This window comes from Pterocles gutturalis, unplaced genomic scaffold (genome assembly GCF_000699245.1).
Source record: "Pterocles gutturalis isolate BGI_N339 unplaced genomic scaffold, ASM69924v1 scaffold29376, whole genome shotgun sequence".
NCBI classification, from domain to species: domain Eukaryota; kingdom Metazoa; phylum Chordata; class Aves; order Pterocliformes; family Pteroclidae; genus Pterocles; species Pterocles gutturalis.
Genome location: NW_010103906.1, coordinates 1 through 14,011, shown reverse-complemented (window position 1 = coordinate 14,011; position 14,011 = coordinate 1). Strand labels below are relative to the sequence as shown.

General features: G+C 48.2%; 1 protein-coding gene across 1 annotated transcript; it reads right to left on the bottom strand.

Moving 5' to 3' along the window:
- Positions 1 to 339: 339 nt before the first annotated feature.
- Positions 340 to 12,855, bottom strand: CRAT (carnitine O-acetyltransferase). The gene is given in 14 exon segments (XM_010086893.1): positions 340 to 1,638; positions 2,215 to 2,352; positions 2,869 to 2,931; positions 3,419 to 3,554; positions 3,900 to 4,022; positions 4,519 to 4,638; positions 5,099 to 5,199; positions 6,060 to 6,238; positions 6,736 to 6,910; positions 7,471 to 7,636; positions 8,594 to 8,647; positions 10,491 to 10,609; positions 11,088 to 11,351; positions 12,712 to 12,855. Coding segments are annotated over 14 exon segments (1,998 nt in total). The 3' UTR covers positions 340 to 1,422.
- Between the last annotated feature and the right edge of the window lie 1,156 nt (positions 12,856 to 14,011).

The window sequence follows — 14,011 nt, the reverse complement described above, 5'->3', positions numbered from 1 at the left end:
AATGTTTATATATAATCTTTTACTGTCTCAAGTTTGTCAACTGAACATGAAAACTATCATGAGATCATTTTGTCACAGGATAGAGCTGGCACAAATCTGAGTAATGTTGCAGTAAGAAAAATCTCCAAGAGTGGCAGAAAAGGCGCAGTACTGTTACTGCAGGACCAGTGGCTGCCACAAACATCTGCAGTGCCTGCATGTTCTCAGCTTTCTTCCTGCTTTCAATATTTTCTGCCCTGATAAAGCAGAGTGATGGGAAAGAAGGGTGATTCTGCAGCTGTTTTTCCTTTGGTTCTAACGGATTTCAACGCTGTGGGCCAGAAACAGAAGTATGTTCTGGAGTTCCAGATCAGAAGCATTCTTATTTGTCCATAACTGAGGCTTAACATATGCACAAATATGTTGTTTCTGTAAGTCAAGTATAAAATCACATTGGGCTAATGTGTGCACTGAAGGCTTGGCGTTCGGGGTAGTAAACAAAAGGTCAGCATCTTTTTGTTTTCCTCAGTGCCAAACAAAGGTACAACGAAGCAAGTGTCCTGCTAAAGGCATAGGCAATCCCTTCGCAGCTCTGCAAATGTGAAGATACATAAAGCCACAGCTCGCAAAACCTTAAGTTTTGATGAAGCTTTGTGGTGAAAAAGCTTTACACTGAGCCTGAAGATCCATGGCTAGGACTGCAGCAGCAAGCTTAACAAAAAGCCCAAAACAACAACGAAAAACCCACCTTAGTTTGTAGCAAATGATATTCTGTTGTTAATAGGGTCAGTGCAACAGAAAGGAGATCCCAGCATCCTAAAACAAGGGGAAGGGAACATTCCCAGGCCTGTAAAGCATGTACTGGTCAGAGTGCCTGGGATAAGTAGTGCAGTGCACTCTAACAAGGCTGGATCTGCTCTGACTTAAGAACTTCTTTCTCCCCTTGCTGAAGTTCAATGGTGACGTTTTGCTGGAGCAGCAGAAAAATCTTCAGTCAAGTTTGAAAGATGCTGGACTCTTTGGAAGACTAAACCAGCAAAAAGACTTGGACTTACGGTAGTTCCATCATGTAATTCTGCGCTTTTCCTGGAGAAGAACTACCTTCCTCACCAAATGGATTTAGATATGGTAAGGACTGTGCTTTCAGTATTCCTTTACAGTAAGTTCCATAAAAATAATATTTCAGTCCTCTTTGAGGACAGGAAGGTGCACTTTGCATTGATGGGAGAGAACAGGTCAGTTCTACTTTGGTTTAAGGCAGCGTTTCCTCTCACCACTAATACCTGCAGATGACTGTTCTGTAACCTCTTGCTGAAAACAAATCATAGGTGCCCTCCTAGGTTCCAGGGCAAGGAATCACCTCAATCATTTTCTCTGGAACTGGGAACATCAGTGCATGAGGAAGAGCCCCTTTAGCTGGGGGTTTTGCATCATGTTTGCCTCTTACAGTTTGGATTTGGGAGTGGACTGGAGCAAGCTCCTCATGTCTAGCAGTGCCTTCTCGAGATAATGTGCCATGCGGGCTGCATTTGTCTCGGCACAGCTGTTGAATGCTGAAATGGCAAAGTTGATGTGTTCATCCATAGGGTTGTAACAGATTCCATAGCCATCTGGAACCACGGGACCAAAACACATCACACAGTCTGTCTTTGCTGGGACCTGGGGAGACAACGTGATTAAAAATTTCTAACCAGCCAGAGAGAAATGTAGCCATCAAATGCTAACAGCTCTATCAACAGTAGAAGAAATTGCAATCTCATGAAGAGTCTCTACAAGAGGGACTTTTTGGTCAGACCTGCCCACCACCACACACATGCTGGATTCTGGCATTTACCAGCAATGTGTTTTCCTGTGCATTTGCAGAGGAGTGTTTCTTCTCCCCAAGATGAGCTTGTAGTAAATCACAAGCAGAATTGTATCACTTAGAATCACAGCACAGCAGAGGCGTGTAAAGCCATTCTGGCAGCTAACTTCAGTTGCTGTCATTGCAGGTAGACACCAAACACTCCTGGTGATCTTGGCCTGGGTTGTGCTGGTGCTTTACAGGGTTGAGAGGGACTGTGGCAGCTCTAGGATCAGATCTGCAGCTTTATGGGATCGGTAGCAGGCTTAAAAATTTCTGTCCCAAAATGAAGATTAGTTTCTAACAGGAGGGAATGAAGGAGAAACGTAGAGAAGAAAGGCAATTAAAAGAAACCAAGAGAACACTTCCATCTTTGCTCAGATGAGTCTTACCTGGCTGGTTGAGAGGTTGAAGTGCATTGCAACAGCATATGCTGTGTCCATGAACAGTTCAGGGATGCTCACGAGGTCCTCAATAGCTTGAAGCTTCAAGCCCAAGAGGTGGCGGTCTATTGCATTGCCCCTTATTGCCTGTAGGGAAGGAAGACTAGATGAAAGTCCGTCTAGCAGGCAAGCGAGCAAATCCATTTCCTTGAGTTAAAGAAAAAAGCACTTCTAAAAAAATATCTAAATGTTTAAAGTCAGAAGAAAACTAGATCTTGTCTTTAGGACCAATATCAGTCTTGTTTGTAAAATTAAACAGACAGTGGAACCAGCCTTACAGTTCCTGCCTATGGGCTCCCTCTGTTTTAACGGGACCTCATGTAATTTTGGCATTTATCAGCAACAGTGACAGTGAGAACTGAACCTATTTTCATATTTGATTCTCTCCTTTAGGTCAGTCACAAGGGACACTTAAAACCACTAGCTAGAGAGAAAGCATTCAGTCTGTGGTCTAGAGCACTGTCAGATCGGAGTTAGACCTATGCAACAGCACTAATGGCCATGTTGCTGTGTCAGCAGAAAAAGCTCTTGAGGCTTCTGGTGAAAGACAAGATCTTCTTTACTATGTAAACCCCCAATTTTGTGTGCATAGAGAACACTCACCATATCCGTGTATTCCCTGTGCGCCTGTGTAGCTCTCCTCAGTAAATCTACTTTCTCCTGGTCCTGAGAACACACAGATCTGTTTGTAAGTTTTTCTCCAGAATGGAAAATGTGATTTTGGCTCTTCCTCTAGGATGGAGGGGATTTCTGCCTTGTCTAGTCTAGACTAATTTTTATATTTACTAGATTTAATTTTTAAACAGTTTTGCTTGGCTGTGTTACTTCATTCTGAATGGGGTTCTCCACCCATCAGCAGCAGAACTTAAAGTCTGAGTAACTAAACAGACTTTTAGAAGGGACATACTTCTTTTTGGGGGGATTAGAAATGTCCAGATGTTGTCTCCCAGGCTTTCAACACATGTGAAAGGAAAGGAAAGCCAAATCAAACCCAAGGTGTGTAACTATACACTCCAAGCTGTGGTTTAGCTCAGCTTCATATTGGGTGCAGCTCTGCTTAGCTGAAACCAGCTGACACAGGGTTAGCCAAATAAGCAGCTTTCCTCTTTTTCTGGAGTGGAGTCCTCTTACTCCACTTCTCTGAGATCCTCACCGATTTGTCAGGGCTGTCCATTGCCTGCACAAACTTTAGAGAGTCTACAGAAGTGGAGCGGATGGTGTCTGTGCGGCCCAGGCGGAACATCCGTAGTGATGCACTCTCGTATGTGGCACAGACATGGCCGTACATCCTGGAGGATGGAGAAGAAAGTCACAGAAGTGAGTTTGTCCTGAGAGGAATGGCCTCTTGTGAAGCAGAAGAACTGGGGGGAAGGGGAAAACTTTATGTGAGTGAGTCCCACTGACAGCTGACCTCTGATGCTTCCTTACTGCGACTGTACACACACAGAGGGGTTAATCTCCCCTGTTGGCTGGCAGCTGCCACAAGTGAGATTCGCTGTTCAGCCCCAGTGCATGGGGAAAACATGGGATTTGGGAAGCAGGGCATAGCAGCCTCTGAGAGACTTGTCTGTGACACCTTTATATTTTGAGTCTGATGGTGAAGATGCTGAGAAGCTACCCATCGGTGGTCTTACCTGTAATACGCTAACTGCAAAGCCACCTGGATAAAAGCATCAGGACTTATCTTCTCTGCCTTGGGGAAGGTTTTCCCAAACTGATGAAAGACCATGACTTTGATATCCAGGTCTTCAACCATTCTGCAAGGAAAGAAAGAGGAGGTGTTCCTTTGCCAGTTGCTTGTTTTGTAACATAAAGGTATGGACTTTGCTTTCATGAGGCTCAGAGGGAACAGGCTATTTGGATCTGATCTGTGCAGGGACAGGGAAAGCTCAGTCACACACAGACTTGTTTGGGCAGCACTATGGAGATGAGCTTTCTTGGCCACTACTGACAGTCTTCACCAGGTGAGATGGGCTTGTGTGTGTATGCTCCAGTATCCCTAGTTAGATCCAGTAAAGTCTTGCTCAGTGAAGTGGGATGGATCAGAAATTATTGCCTTCTGGCACCTTTGGCTTGATTCCTGACAGGTGGCTTTAGCGTGCTTTTCAGGTTGGTTCAATGTTGACCCAAGAATTCACTGGGAAAACTCCCTGGCTGCAGTGTGGGAAGCCTCATTTAAACCACTGATGCATTCCAAAGCGGAACATGAATTACTCAGTCGCTCACCAGACCTGTCCACTGCTTCATACTTACATGTTGAGGTTCTGCTTTGCCTTCTCTATGTCACTCTTGATTTCTGGGGTGATGTTAAACCGCAGCTTTTTGGGCATTGGCAAAGGAATCATGGGCGATCTCACCATCTCGGGTTTCTTCCTGCATAGAGAAATGATGATATTTAACGAGACTCTCAACTTGAGGCTCAGCTAAGCACACCAGAGCTTGGGCAGAAATGCACAGGAGATCTTCCCTAATACCTTGTGACACTGGTCACATGCTGAAAAATTCTTCACAGTGCCATTATGGTGTTTTTTGAGGGTATGAGTGAAATGTTTTCTGTACCTTCTGCCTAAAAGAAACACCTCTCCCAGGCTAAAGTCCTGGTAGCTCTTGAACACTGCGATTCCCTGAGAATGGATGCAGTACCAAAACTTATCCGAGCTGCTTGGCCACTCAACTCTCATTATGAATACAAGAACTGCAATGCCTAGTTAGGATAGCATTACCCTTCCTCCAGAACAAATTCCTAGGGGCTGAGCTGTGAAGAGGCATGTTCCTGGGCAGCAGGTGGTTTAAAACCTGTCTCTGAAGCTGAGGAAGAGGAGGCAGGACTCACGTGTACTCCACGATGTGATCCAGAAGAGCAACGATGGGCGGCCCTTCTGAGGGAGCGTGCTCGTATACAAGCCCGCAGGAGCCATCCTCAGCAATGATGAACTGTGAGAGAAGCACGAGAGGACAGTGGTGAAGACAGGCATCCAGACATTGCAGAATGAACTGGATAAGAGTGTTCCTGATAGATATATTGGTGTGCTCAGTGTCCTGGCAGTACAGAGTGGTTCAAGGGGTTTGATTTATTTGGATGCACACATAATACAGGAATAACATCACCGTGTCCTAGCTTATCCTTACTTTCCAATTAGCAGGAACATCTAAGCCTTATCCCACCAGTAAGGAGCTGTAAATAGGAACAAAATAGCTGAAAACATTATGCAGAGTTCAGCAGATGTGAGAAAAATCTTCTAAAGCACCACTGCTACTATCCACAAGCCACGCTATACCACCTAATGAAGAAGCTTGAATAGCAGCTGTTGTTGAAGGCTCTTGACAAGACTGAATGGAAAAGAGATCAGAGGGACGCTGTGGGATGGCAGCTGATGTTTGAAAAAACAAAAAAGCCATTGGGCAGCTTCTGGCAGAAACAGGAAAAGTGACAAGCTCAGGGGACATAGAAGGAACAGACCTCCCTACACTTGGGCTGTCTCCAAGCAGATGAGGCATTGTTCACTGCAGGCAGAAAATTGATTTACAAAGAACTGCTACACTGACTGAGCGTGGGCAGAGGCAGTAAAAGAAACAAAAGTCCTTGAGGCAGGAATGAGTGCCTGTGGTGACTGCAAGGGAAACCGTGGGATCTCAGACTGTCAGCCACCACACCTTGCCTCCTTTATTTCTCCACTCGCATGATACGAGGATAACTTTCCAGGTTTCTGGGATTTCTTGGACCTTTGTAGTCTCAGTAAAAAAGCGTCTCCTCCAGACCCATGTCTTCCTATCTTTAGACCATCAGCACTTACTTGAAGGGTTTTGTCAAACCATCGGTTGCCGCTGTTCCAGCGACTGCCTCCACCATGCAGCATCTGAGCGGCCACGTGGCTCTTGTAGATGTCCTCGGACACCCGTGGCATAGGCGCATCCAGGCAGACGGTGCAAATGCTTTTCTCAATCGTTCGCACAGATTCCTTGTTGGTCTTATCTGGGAGAGAAACAAAGAGCAAATAAGGAAAGGAACTTAAAAACTTGCATTTTAATTGAAGGGAGACTGAAATTTGAAAGAACATGTTTGAAGGACCCAGTGTTGGATTTCCATTGTACCTCAGCACAATGCTGGTCATTTAGGGGCATGTGCATGCAGGTATTAAAATTGGAGCCAGGTGGCTTGTTACAGATGTGAGCGTGCTGCATTCGCCTTCCTTTTTTTCATGGTTCTTACATCCCACCCATTTGGAAGGCAACAAAATCTAGGATTTCAGGTCTAACAAACCAAGCTTCAGACTTCACCTGTGTACCTTCCAGAACAGAAATAACAACACTTTGCAATGAAATCAAGTTGCTGCTTTGAGGTGGAAAGCTCACATTACCTGTACAGAACAAGCTTCCAAAGGAAAGAACTGAGCAGAGCACAGGGGTGAGGCTGGTAGCTCAAACATTCGTGGTGTTTGTTAGCGCTCACATGTTAGGGGCTCTACAGACCTTTCAGAAGGTTGTTGTAAGCTTTTGCCCAGCTGTTACGGTGGTTAGTGGTGAGGATCCCAATAGGCTCTTTGTTTGTTTGGAGGGAGTTGTTCCATATCTTCTCCAGCTGAACAAAGAGCTGGTCAGTGGTAAGGGGACTTCCATCACTGTTGTAAACATCCAGCTCAAAGAACTGCAGATGAGAAGAGTGGACAAGGACAAAGACAGAACATGAGCGAAGATCTTTATTGTCCAGCCCCAGAAACAGGGAACAGCCACTTTGAGGAGGTAAGACCTGACCCTAAGAACTCAGCTTGTAAGCAGACCTTTGAAGGATGCTCAGAATTGAGACACCCAAGCCCAGCTTCCCTTGCAGGGCATAAATGCTTAAAAGCAGCTCAGAAAACAGGGTAATGAGGGCCAAACCACATGAGGAACTCCTGTTTCTGAGACTCATCTGTGGTGGTAGGGTTTGTTATCCAATTTCCACTTGCAATTTTCAATTACAGACATGATCTCTTGGCAGGAATTGCAGGGACAAGAAACAGAGGAAGAGAGTGTTTTACTGCCTCAGTTGCTCGCACAGAGCAATCCCAGCTGTTGGCCAACTAAGGCCAAAGGGAATAAATGAAATAGGAATGAATCCCTGGTGGGCAGAGACTTTCTTTTGTTCCCTTTCCTCTGGACCACAGCTAGATGAAAAGGACACCTGCATCTAAACAAACCTCCTCGAAAGCTCAGGAGCTGCCATACCTGGAAATTGTGAACCACTGTGATGTGTCTGGACTGCTTCTTGCCTTTGGCGTAGTTGACAATGGAGTCCCGCTTGGGCCCGGGAATGCGGCAGGACGAGAGGATCTGGAAGTACTGGTTCATGCAGAGGGGCTTCCCACCCAGGTACTCCACTGGGAGGGTCTCACTGGACACGCAGCAAGGTAAGGAGGAAGGGAGAGAGAAAATAGATCAGTGAGAAGACCTGCACAAGACTGGCACGGGCTCAGCCATGCAGCTGCTGTCACTCCAGCAAAACCAAAACGTGTTGGTGGTATAAAAAGGGCCCATCCTTCCCCATTCCTACCAGCTTTCTTAGTAGGGGCTACAGAAAAAAAAAAAAAGTCTGTTTGCTGGCCTTCCACTTGGGAAGGGGAAAAACGCTATCCTCTCTGTAACGCCAGAGAAATAATCTCTGGACCTGCTGCATAGCTTAGCATCCACCATGTGTCTGCAGAGGAGAATCTAGGGCACAATATCCTGGGAGATGTATTGTTTTCAGTGAAATGGCAGACAGAGGTTTTTTAGCTATAATTTTGAGTGGTGTGCTTGAGCAGTCATATTCTAACTACCTTTGTCAGAGCTGGCTCTGAGCTTTGTCTGAATTTGTATGTAAAGGTATGATGATGGGTTGGTAAACATATTTCTGGAACATAAATAAGGTATGTTCAGCAGAGGTTTGCTGGAGAGCGGAAGAAAAAGGGTAAGGAGGAATAAGTTTCTCTAGAGCTCATCCTGTCTGGCTGGGAGATGAGAAACACCAGAAACCCAAAATTAGAGAAACATGCCTGAGCTGTAACTTGTTCTGTGGGCAAACAGAAGTATGTAGCTCCACGGGACTGTCCGTCAGGCTCACTCCCTCTAAGCACGTACACGTGCCAATAAAGTATTACAGTAAACAAAGAACATGAAAAAAGAAAAGTAAATTTGCTTTCTTTCCAGTGATGGTGCCCTTGGCAGTCAGCAGTGATGCTGATTACAATATGTCTTTTCAAGTATCTGCTGTCTTCTCTTGCATTTCTAGTTGGAAGGGAAATGTATGGGCTAGGCTCAGCCTCTCTGACAGCAAGGAACACGTGAGAAGTCAGGAGGGTCGCTAACTCACTTGTCAATCATGGTCTTGAAATCCAGGATGCCCTCGATCAGCTTGGCAGCAAACCTGGAAAAATGTCAAACGTAGCAAGTTGAGATTCGAACACAGGAGGTGCGGGGCTGAGGACGGTTAGCAGAGCTTCTCTCTGCCCCTTAGAGAGAGCCTTTCTGATCTGAGATTGCTGGATGGTCCTACCACGTGCACTTTTAAATGCATCTTACTGTATAACCAAGGAACGCTGGACAGCGTCCAAGAAAGTAGAGTTCAGTCCAGAACCATAAATGACCCTCTGACAGCTTTTTTCACTGACGCGTTGTGATTTTGTCACATCCTAGTTCTGAGTCTTAGCGCTAAAACAGCGCCGAGAAAAGGGGATTTCTGCCCTTCCCTCGCCAGGGGCCACCTCTGGGTTTCCAGCCAATGCAGCTGTATCTCCCTGCAGCCCCAGCTCACCGCTGCTGACTCCGCTCCTCCCCGATGAATGCTCTGCTGCTAATGCAGCTCTTCAGAGCATTCCTCTGGCACGGAGGGATCTGAAACCAATGCAGGCATCCTGCACGCTGACACCGAGCTGGATCAACACAAACACCGCCAGTGCCAGCTCCCAGCGGGGAGGGAGGCTGTGGGAAGCCACATCAAACTGCTTAGCTTGTGAGTGACCTGCTCTGCCCTGGGAGTTCCCACGCATGCAGGGGAGGACGGAGGCAGAAGGTCACTGTGGCAGAGGTTGCAGTCAGCTGAGCTCAAAGGCTTTGCAGTGGTGCCAGTTTGGCATTTGCAGGCAGTGTCATCTAGAGTCGCTCAGCCTGCTCATCCCTAGTGAAGATCAAAGGCTGTGACTCCAAGAACTTAAGGGCTGTTAAACAAATAAGACATCCTGCAAAGTCGTTTTCAGTTAAAATCTCCCAGCCTTATGGTAAACCTGAGGCAGGGAAACAGCTGGGAAAGGACAGGGAGAGAGCCTGTGCTGCCTTCCCGAGAGCAGACAGCCTGGGAGCAGAGACGGGGCTGGGGGAGATGGGGAGAGGTGAGCTGGTTTTTCAGACAGCTGTGCTGCCAGGTTAAGGAAGGGAGAACTCCACTTTCTAAACTTGCCTTCTGGTTTCTGAAGCTTTAGTTTCAAGCCACACCGTCAAACTTCTTTCTGCAGCCACAAACTACACAAACGCTCCTATAAATTGTGTTTTACGTGGGAGCCCAGATTTTCATGGAGCTGCTGGATTCCACTCGTAGCGCTCCAGATCTTATCTTCTATGTGGATAACTCAAGAGTGAATAATATGAGAAGGAGCTTTCCAAGATGTTTATCTAGTCTGGCGGTGTCCCTGCAAGGCTCAGCCTCTGCACCCTGCTCAGGTGTACCCGAGGGGAGTGGAAGGGAGCGTTTATTCTCAGCCTCACCGCTCCCTGGCTGGTACTTTCGATCTGCCAGAGCAGTGGTGATGGGTAACTGGGAAAGGTAACCCTGCATAAAGGTAACCCTGTGTAAAGGTCAGTGCTGAAGTTTTGTAAGTGAATTTAACACACACATAGTGGTGGTTAAAAATTAAAGGGAGCCCCCAAGGAAGAGAGGACAGGGCAGGGTTTAATTGCAAGGAAAAACCGGGGGTGGAGAGAGGCTGGTGACTGTTTTTTCCAAACCGTAACTCCACAAGTAGAATAGAAAAATCAAAACCTAGGTTTTTAGTCCTAATTTAGTACCTGAACCACCGCACTCTTCAGTTTTCCCTCTTGAGCCTGGCAGCTTTTCCTTATCTGTACAGCCCTCTTGCACGGCACCAACAGCTATCACACTTGGGGACCACATGCCAGTTACTCTCTTTCCCAATCAGCCTGAACAACCTCCTCCCTGTCCAGCAGAGATAGCACATCCCATCTGAAACCTAGGGGAAGGTAGAAAAGGACTTTACCTGAGCTGACCTTGTCGATCCAGAAAATCCTGCTTAGGTAAAACCACACCTGGGCTGGAGTGGACCACAACTGGGAGGCGATACTCCAGGTAAGCTGTCTTCAGCCACCAGTCCGAGAGCTGGGATGGAGAAAGGCATCATGCAGGCATGGCATCTGCTGCTGTTTGACCCAAGCCCGGCTTAACGGCCTCTGCATCCTGCCCCCGGGTCTGTCCCACACTTTGCAAACAAACTGTTTGGGTTTTATGCTTTTCACACGGAAGGGTGGAGGGGGATTTGAGCTGGGCAGTGGGAGCTCTTGGTGCAGGGCTCAAGCAGAGGGTTTCCTTCAACTTCTTGGGGCAGCTGTGTGATGCTAACAGGTTAGAGGCTTCAGCAGCCACAGACAGGGTCAGCGACTCCCTGTTCTGCTGTAAATCTCTCTGCTCGCCCAAGTCCTGCTGAGGAGCTCGCACAGCTCAGGGAGGTTGGCAGCAGACTGGTCACAAAGGTGATGCCATAAAAACACTGGTGCCAGTGGATGCAGCCAGGACATGGAGAGGTGCATCAGACCTCCGCCCTCCCTAACCAGAGCCTGGGGTCAGAGTCCTGACCTACCCAGTTTTCTGTTTTCTTGGCTCTTCTCTCCAGGCCCTTCTGCAACCTCTCCCCGACGCCTCCCGGCTTGCGGAACTCAGCCACCAGCTCCTGCGTGTGGTTCAGCTCCTCCTCGCTGATGATGGGCTGCAGAGCCAGCAGGTAACGGTCCAGAGTTTGCTGGAGCGGCGGCACGGGAAGATGGGGCAAGGCTTCCTGGTGAAGCTGGAATCTGCCTGGGACCTTGCCTAAAGCTGTCGGCTTCAGCAGGCCGTAGGGCCTGGCCTGCAAAGCACAGAGCAAATGTTGAGACAAAACTTCCCCCCAAGTGCACGAGGTAGCAAATAACCTGAATACGGGTTATCCCAGCCCGTCTGAGGGCACACAGACGTCGCTGCACGTAAACAGAGGACACAGCGCAAATGCAAGGTGCAGGTCTGCTGACTGCACGCTAGAGAGGGTTGTAGACCACCCAGAAAAGCTGCAGAAGAAAACTTGATCTCGCAAGATACTGACCCTCACCTCATCAGAGAAAATGCTGCCAGGATAGTGATACATCTCCCACCCTATGGGCACCTTCCAGCTGAGAGTCTCCATGCGTTCGACACAGTCAATCCCTTCCATCCCATGGTAAGTGGGAAGAGAGTAAGTAGTGAAAGAGATATTCATCTTACGTACTGTCAGAAACTGTTTCATTTCTTCTTGAAACAGCATAAGGCTGGAACATTAAGCAGAACCCTTGCGCCAAATCCAACTACCCTTTGGGCTTTGAGGAGGCAGAATTTAGATGAGCTTGGGGCAGGATTAAAATGCCTCTTTTCTGGCCAGGGATGGTCAGGGAAGGACTGGCTATGATGTGTACACCTTGGGGCAATGCTCCTTTATGCTGGTGAACCTCCCAGTTACTGTAAGACCCAGCTGTATTAAGAGAACCTTTATCCAGTTGTACCAGTATGGAACTGGCCAAATTACAGCAGCCTTTGGAGAGGGAACAGGGAGAGCTGTTCAGGAAATTGTGGGTGATGCCAGCAGGCTCCATGGATCCGATGGGGTCCCATGGGAATGAAAATCTTAGAAAACACCGTACCATTTCCCTGAGTGGAGAAATGAAACAGAGCAAACCCAAAAGGGATGGAAACCCAGGAAATGAACTTGCCAGTTTTCCCCCAAAAGAATAACAAAATCCTCTTGGGTGAACAGGGTTGGACATCTTTCAGTTTGAAGATGTTTAAGTTGTACTCTAAAGGTTTTCAGTTCCCACTGCTCCTCCACCTCTGCTGGATCTACTGAATCAGACACTCTCCTACAGGGCTCCGGACTTTGTATTGTCAGTGCACTGAGGGTGCAAAGCCAGCAAGAACGTGCCCTTTGATTTCCAAAGAAATGAGAAAACAGCTGCTCCCCACCTCCTTCCAGCAGTGAAGCACAAAGAAGAAGAAACACAGAGCTAAATCTGCAAGGTGAGAAAGCCCCTGTGTGGTGCTGAGCCCCCAGAGAAAACGTAGGACCTGGCAAGAACTATAGGATCAAGGTTTGGAGAAGGAATATTAAAAACAAGAGAAGGGGGAATCACTGAAGCACAAAAGGAGAGTGGGGCTGGGAAGAAATGAAGGGTGTTAATCATGGCAGCGTGGGCATACTGTACCTTCTCCTCTTGCTTCTGCTTCCTATCCATGGCTGGGAGGACAGAAAAGACCGTAAACCGCTCCCTCGGCCTGTCTCAGTTTCCTCTTCCCCCTGACAATGTGCTGCCCGTGCAGGGCGTCCCCTCATTAGCAAACTGCCACATGACTGCTCCGATCAGAGGGTTCAAGGCCAGGCAGTGGCCCGGGAGAGGACAGGGGTGATCAGACCATCAGGTTGTGTCACCTGCCACGAAGGCACTTTTCTGACGCCCCTGCTGTGGCCACTGACCCCCAGCCCCAGTCGGTGTTTGCTGGTCAGTACCGCGAGGGCAGTCTCGCTCCGATCGATAGCTCTGGGCATCCAGCCACGACAGAAGTGAAGGTGCTGGGGACATCGTTCCCTTTGCCTGGACTGTGAAACTACAGCGGCCACTGTGAGAGAAGCCTGAACATCTCTGGGCAGGAGAGACCCCAGTTTATGTCCTGGAGGCAGGTGACACCATGGGACAAGCTGCTGCAGGGAGCACTTTGGGCAATGGGAAATTTAGTCCCTTTGCTCAGGCAAAGGTGGCTGGAGGGGGTCAGATGGGGACAAGCTCTCCAGCAGGAACCGGACAGTGACCCAGCATCACTGCAGGTGATGTGGGATTAGTTGGAGATGGGAGAAAATTCAGACTGGGGCTAAAGGCAGGATCGTGGTTGTTACTTGTCAACCCTTAAAAAAAATAAAATAGGTATCTGCAAAGCAGGACAACACCAGAACTGTGCAGTCACAAGGAATATCACCCCCTCCGTCGTGTCTGTCTAATCCATGGAGGGGCAGACAGCAAAGTCTTCCCCATAGAGTGAAAATCCCAAACCAAATTAATTGAAAACACTGCCTGTAAGACATGGAGTGGATTTGTCTCTTTCCTCTCTTATGTCCTCTGCTTGTTTGGTTTGAGGTCAAGCTCCAGCATTAGGTGGGAGGAGGAGGAATACCGATCGCAGCTGAACAGAGGAGACAGCTGGCAGCAAGCAGAGCAAACCGCCCACCTTTCCCCACAAGCATCGGGGAAAGCGAACACCAGCGCAGCGCGGGGCGTGCAGCCGTGCCAGCGCGCGGGCTGGCATTGCTCCCGAGCCACATTCCAATGCGGCAGATGACCTTTTCCAGAGCCTGCAAAGCTGGTGGGAAATCCACCTGCAGCCCGGGGGCAGCAGGACTTGCAGAGCCGTGGCTGACTCCCAGCACGGCCACAACCATTAGTGCCAGAAGACGGACGTTTGCCGTTTATTTTCAATGTACAAGCTGGAAACCCCCTCAAGCCTAGACTACCA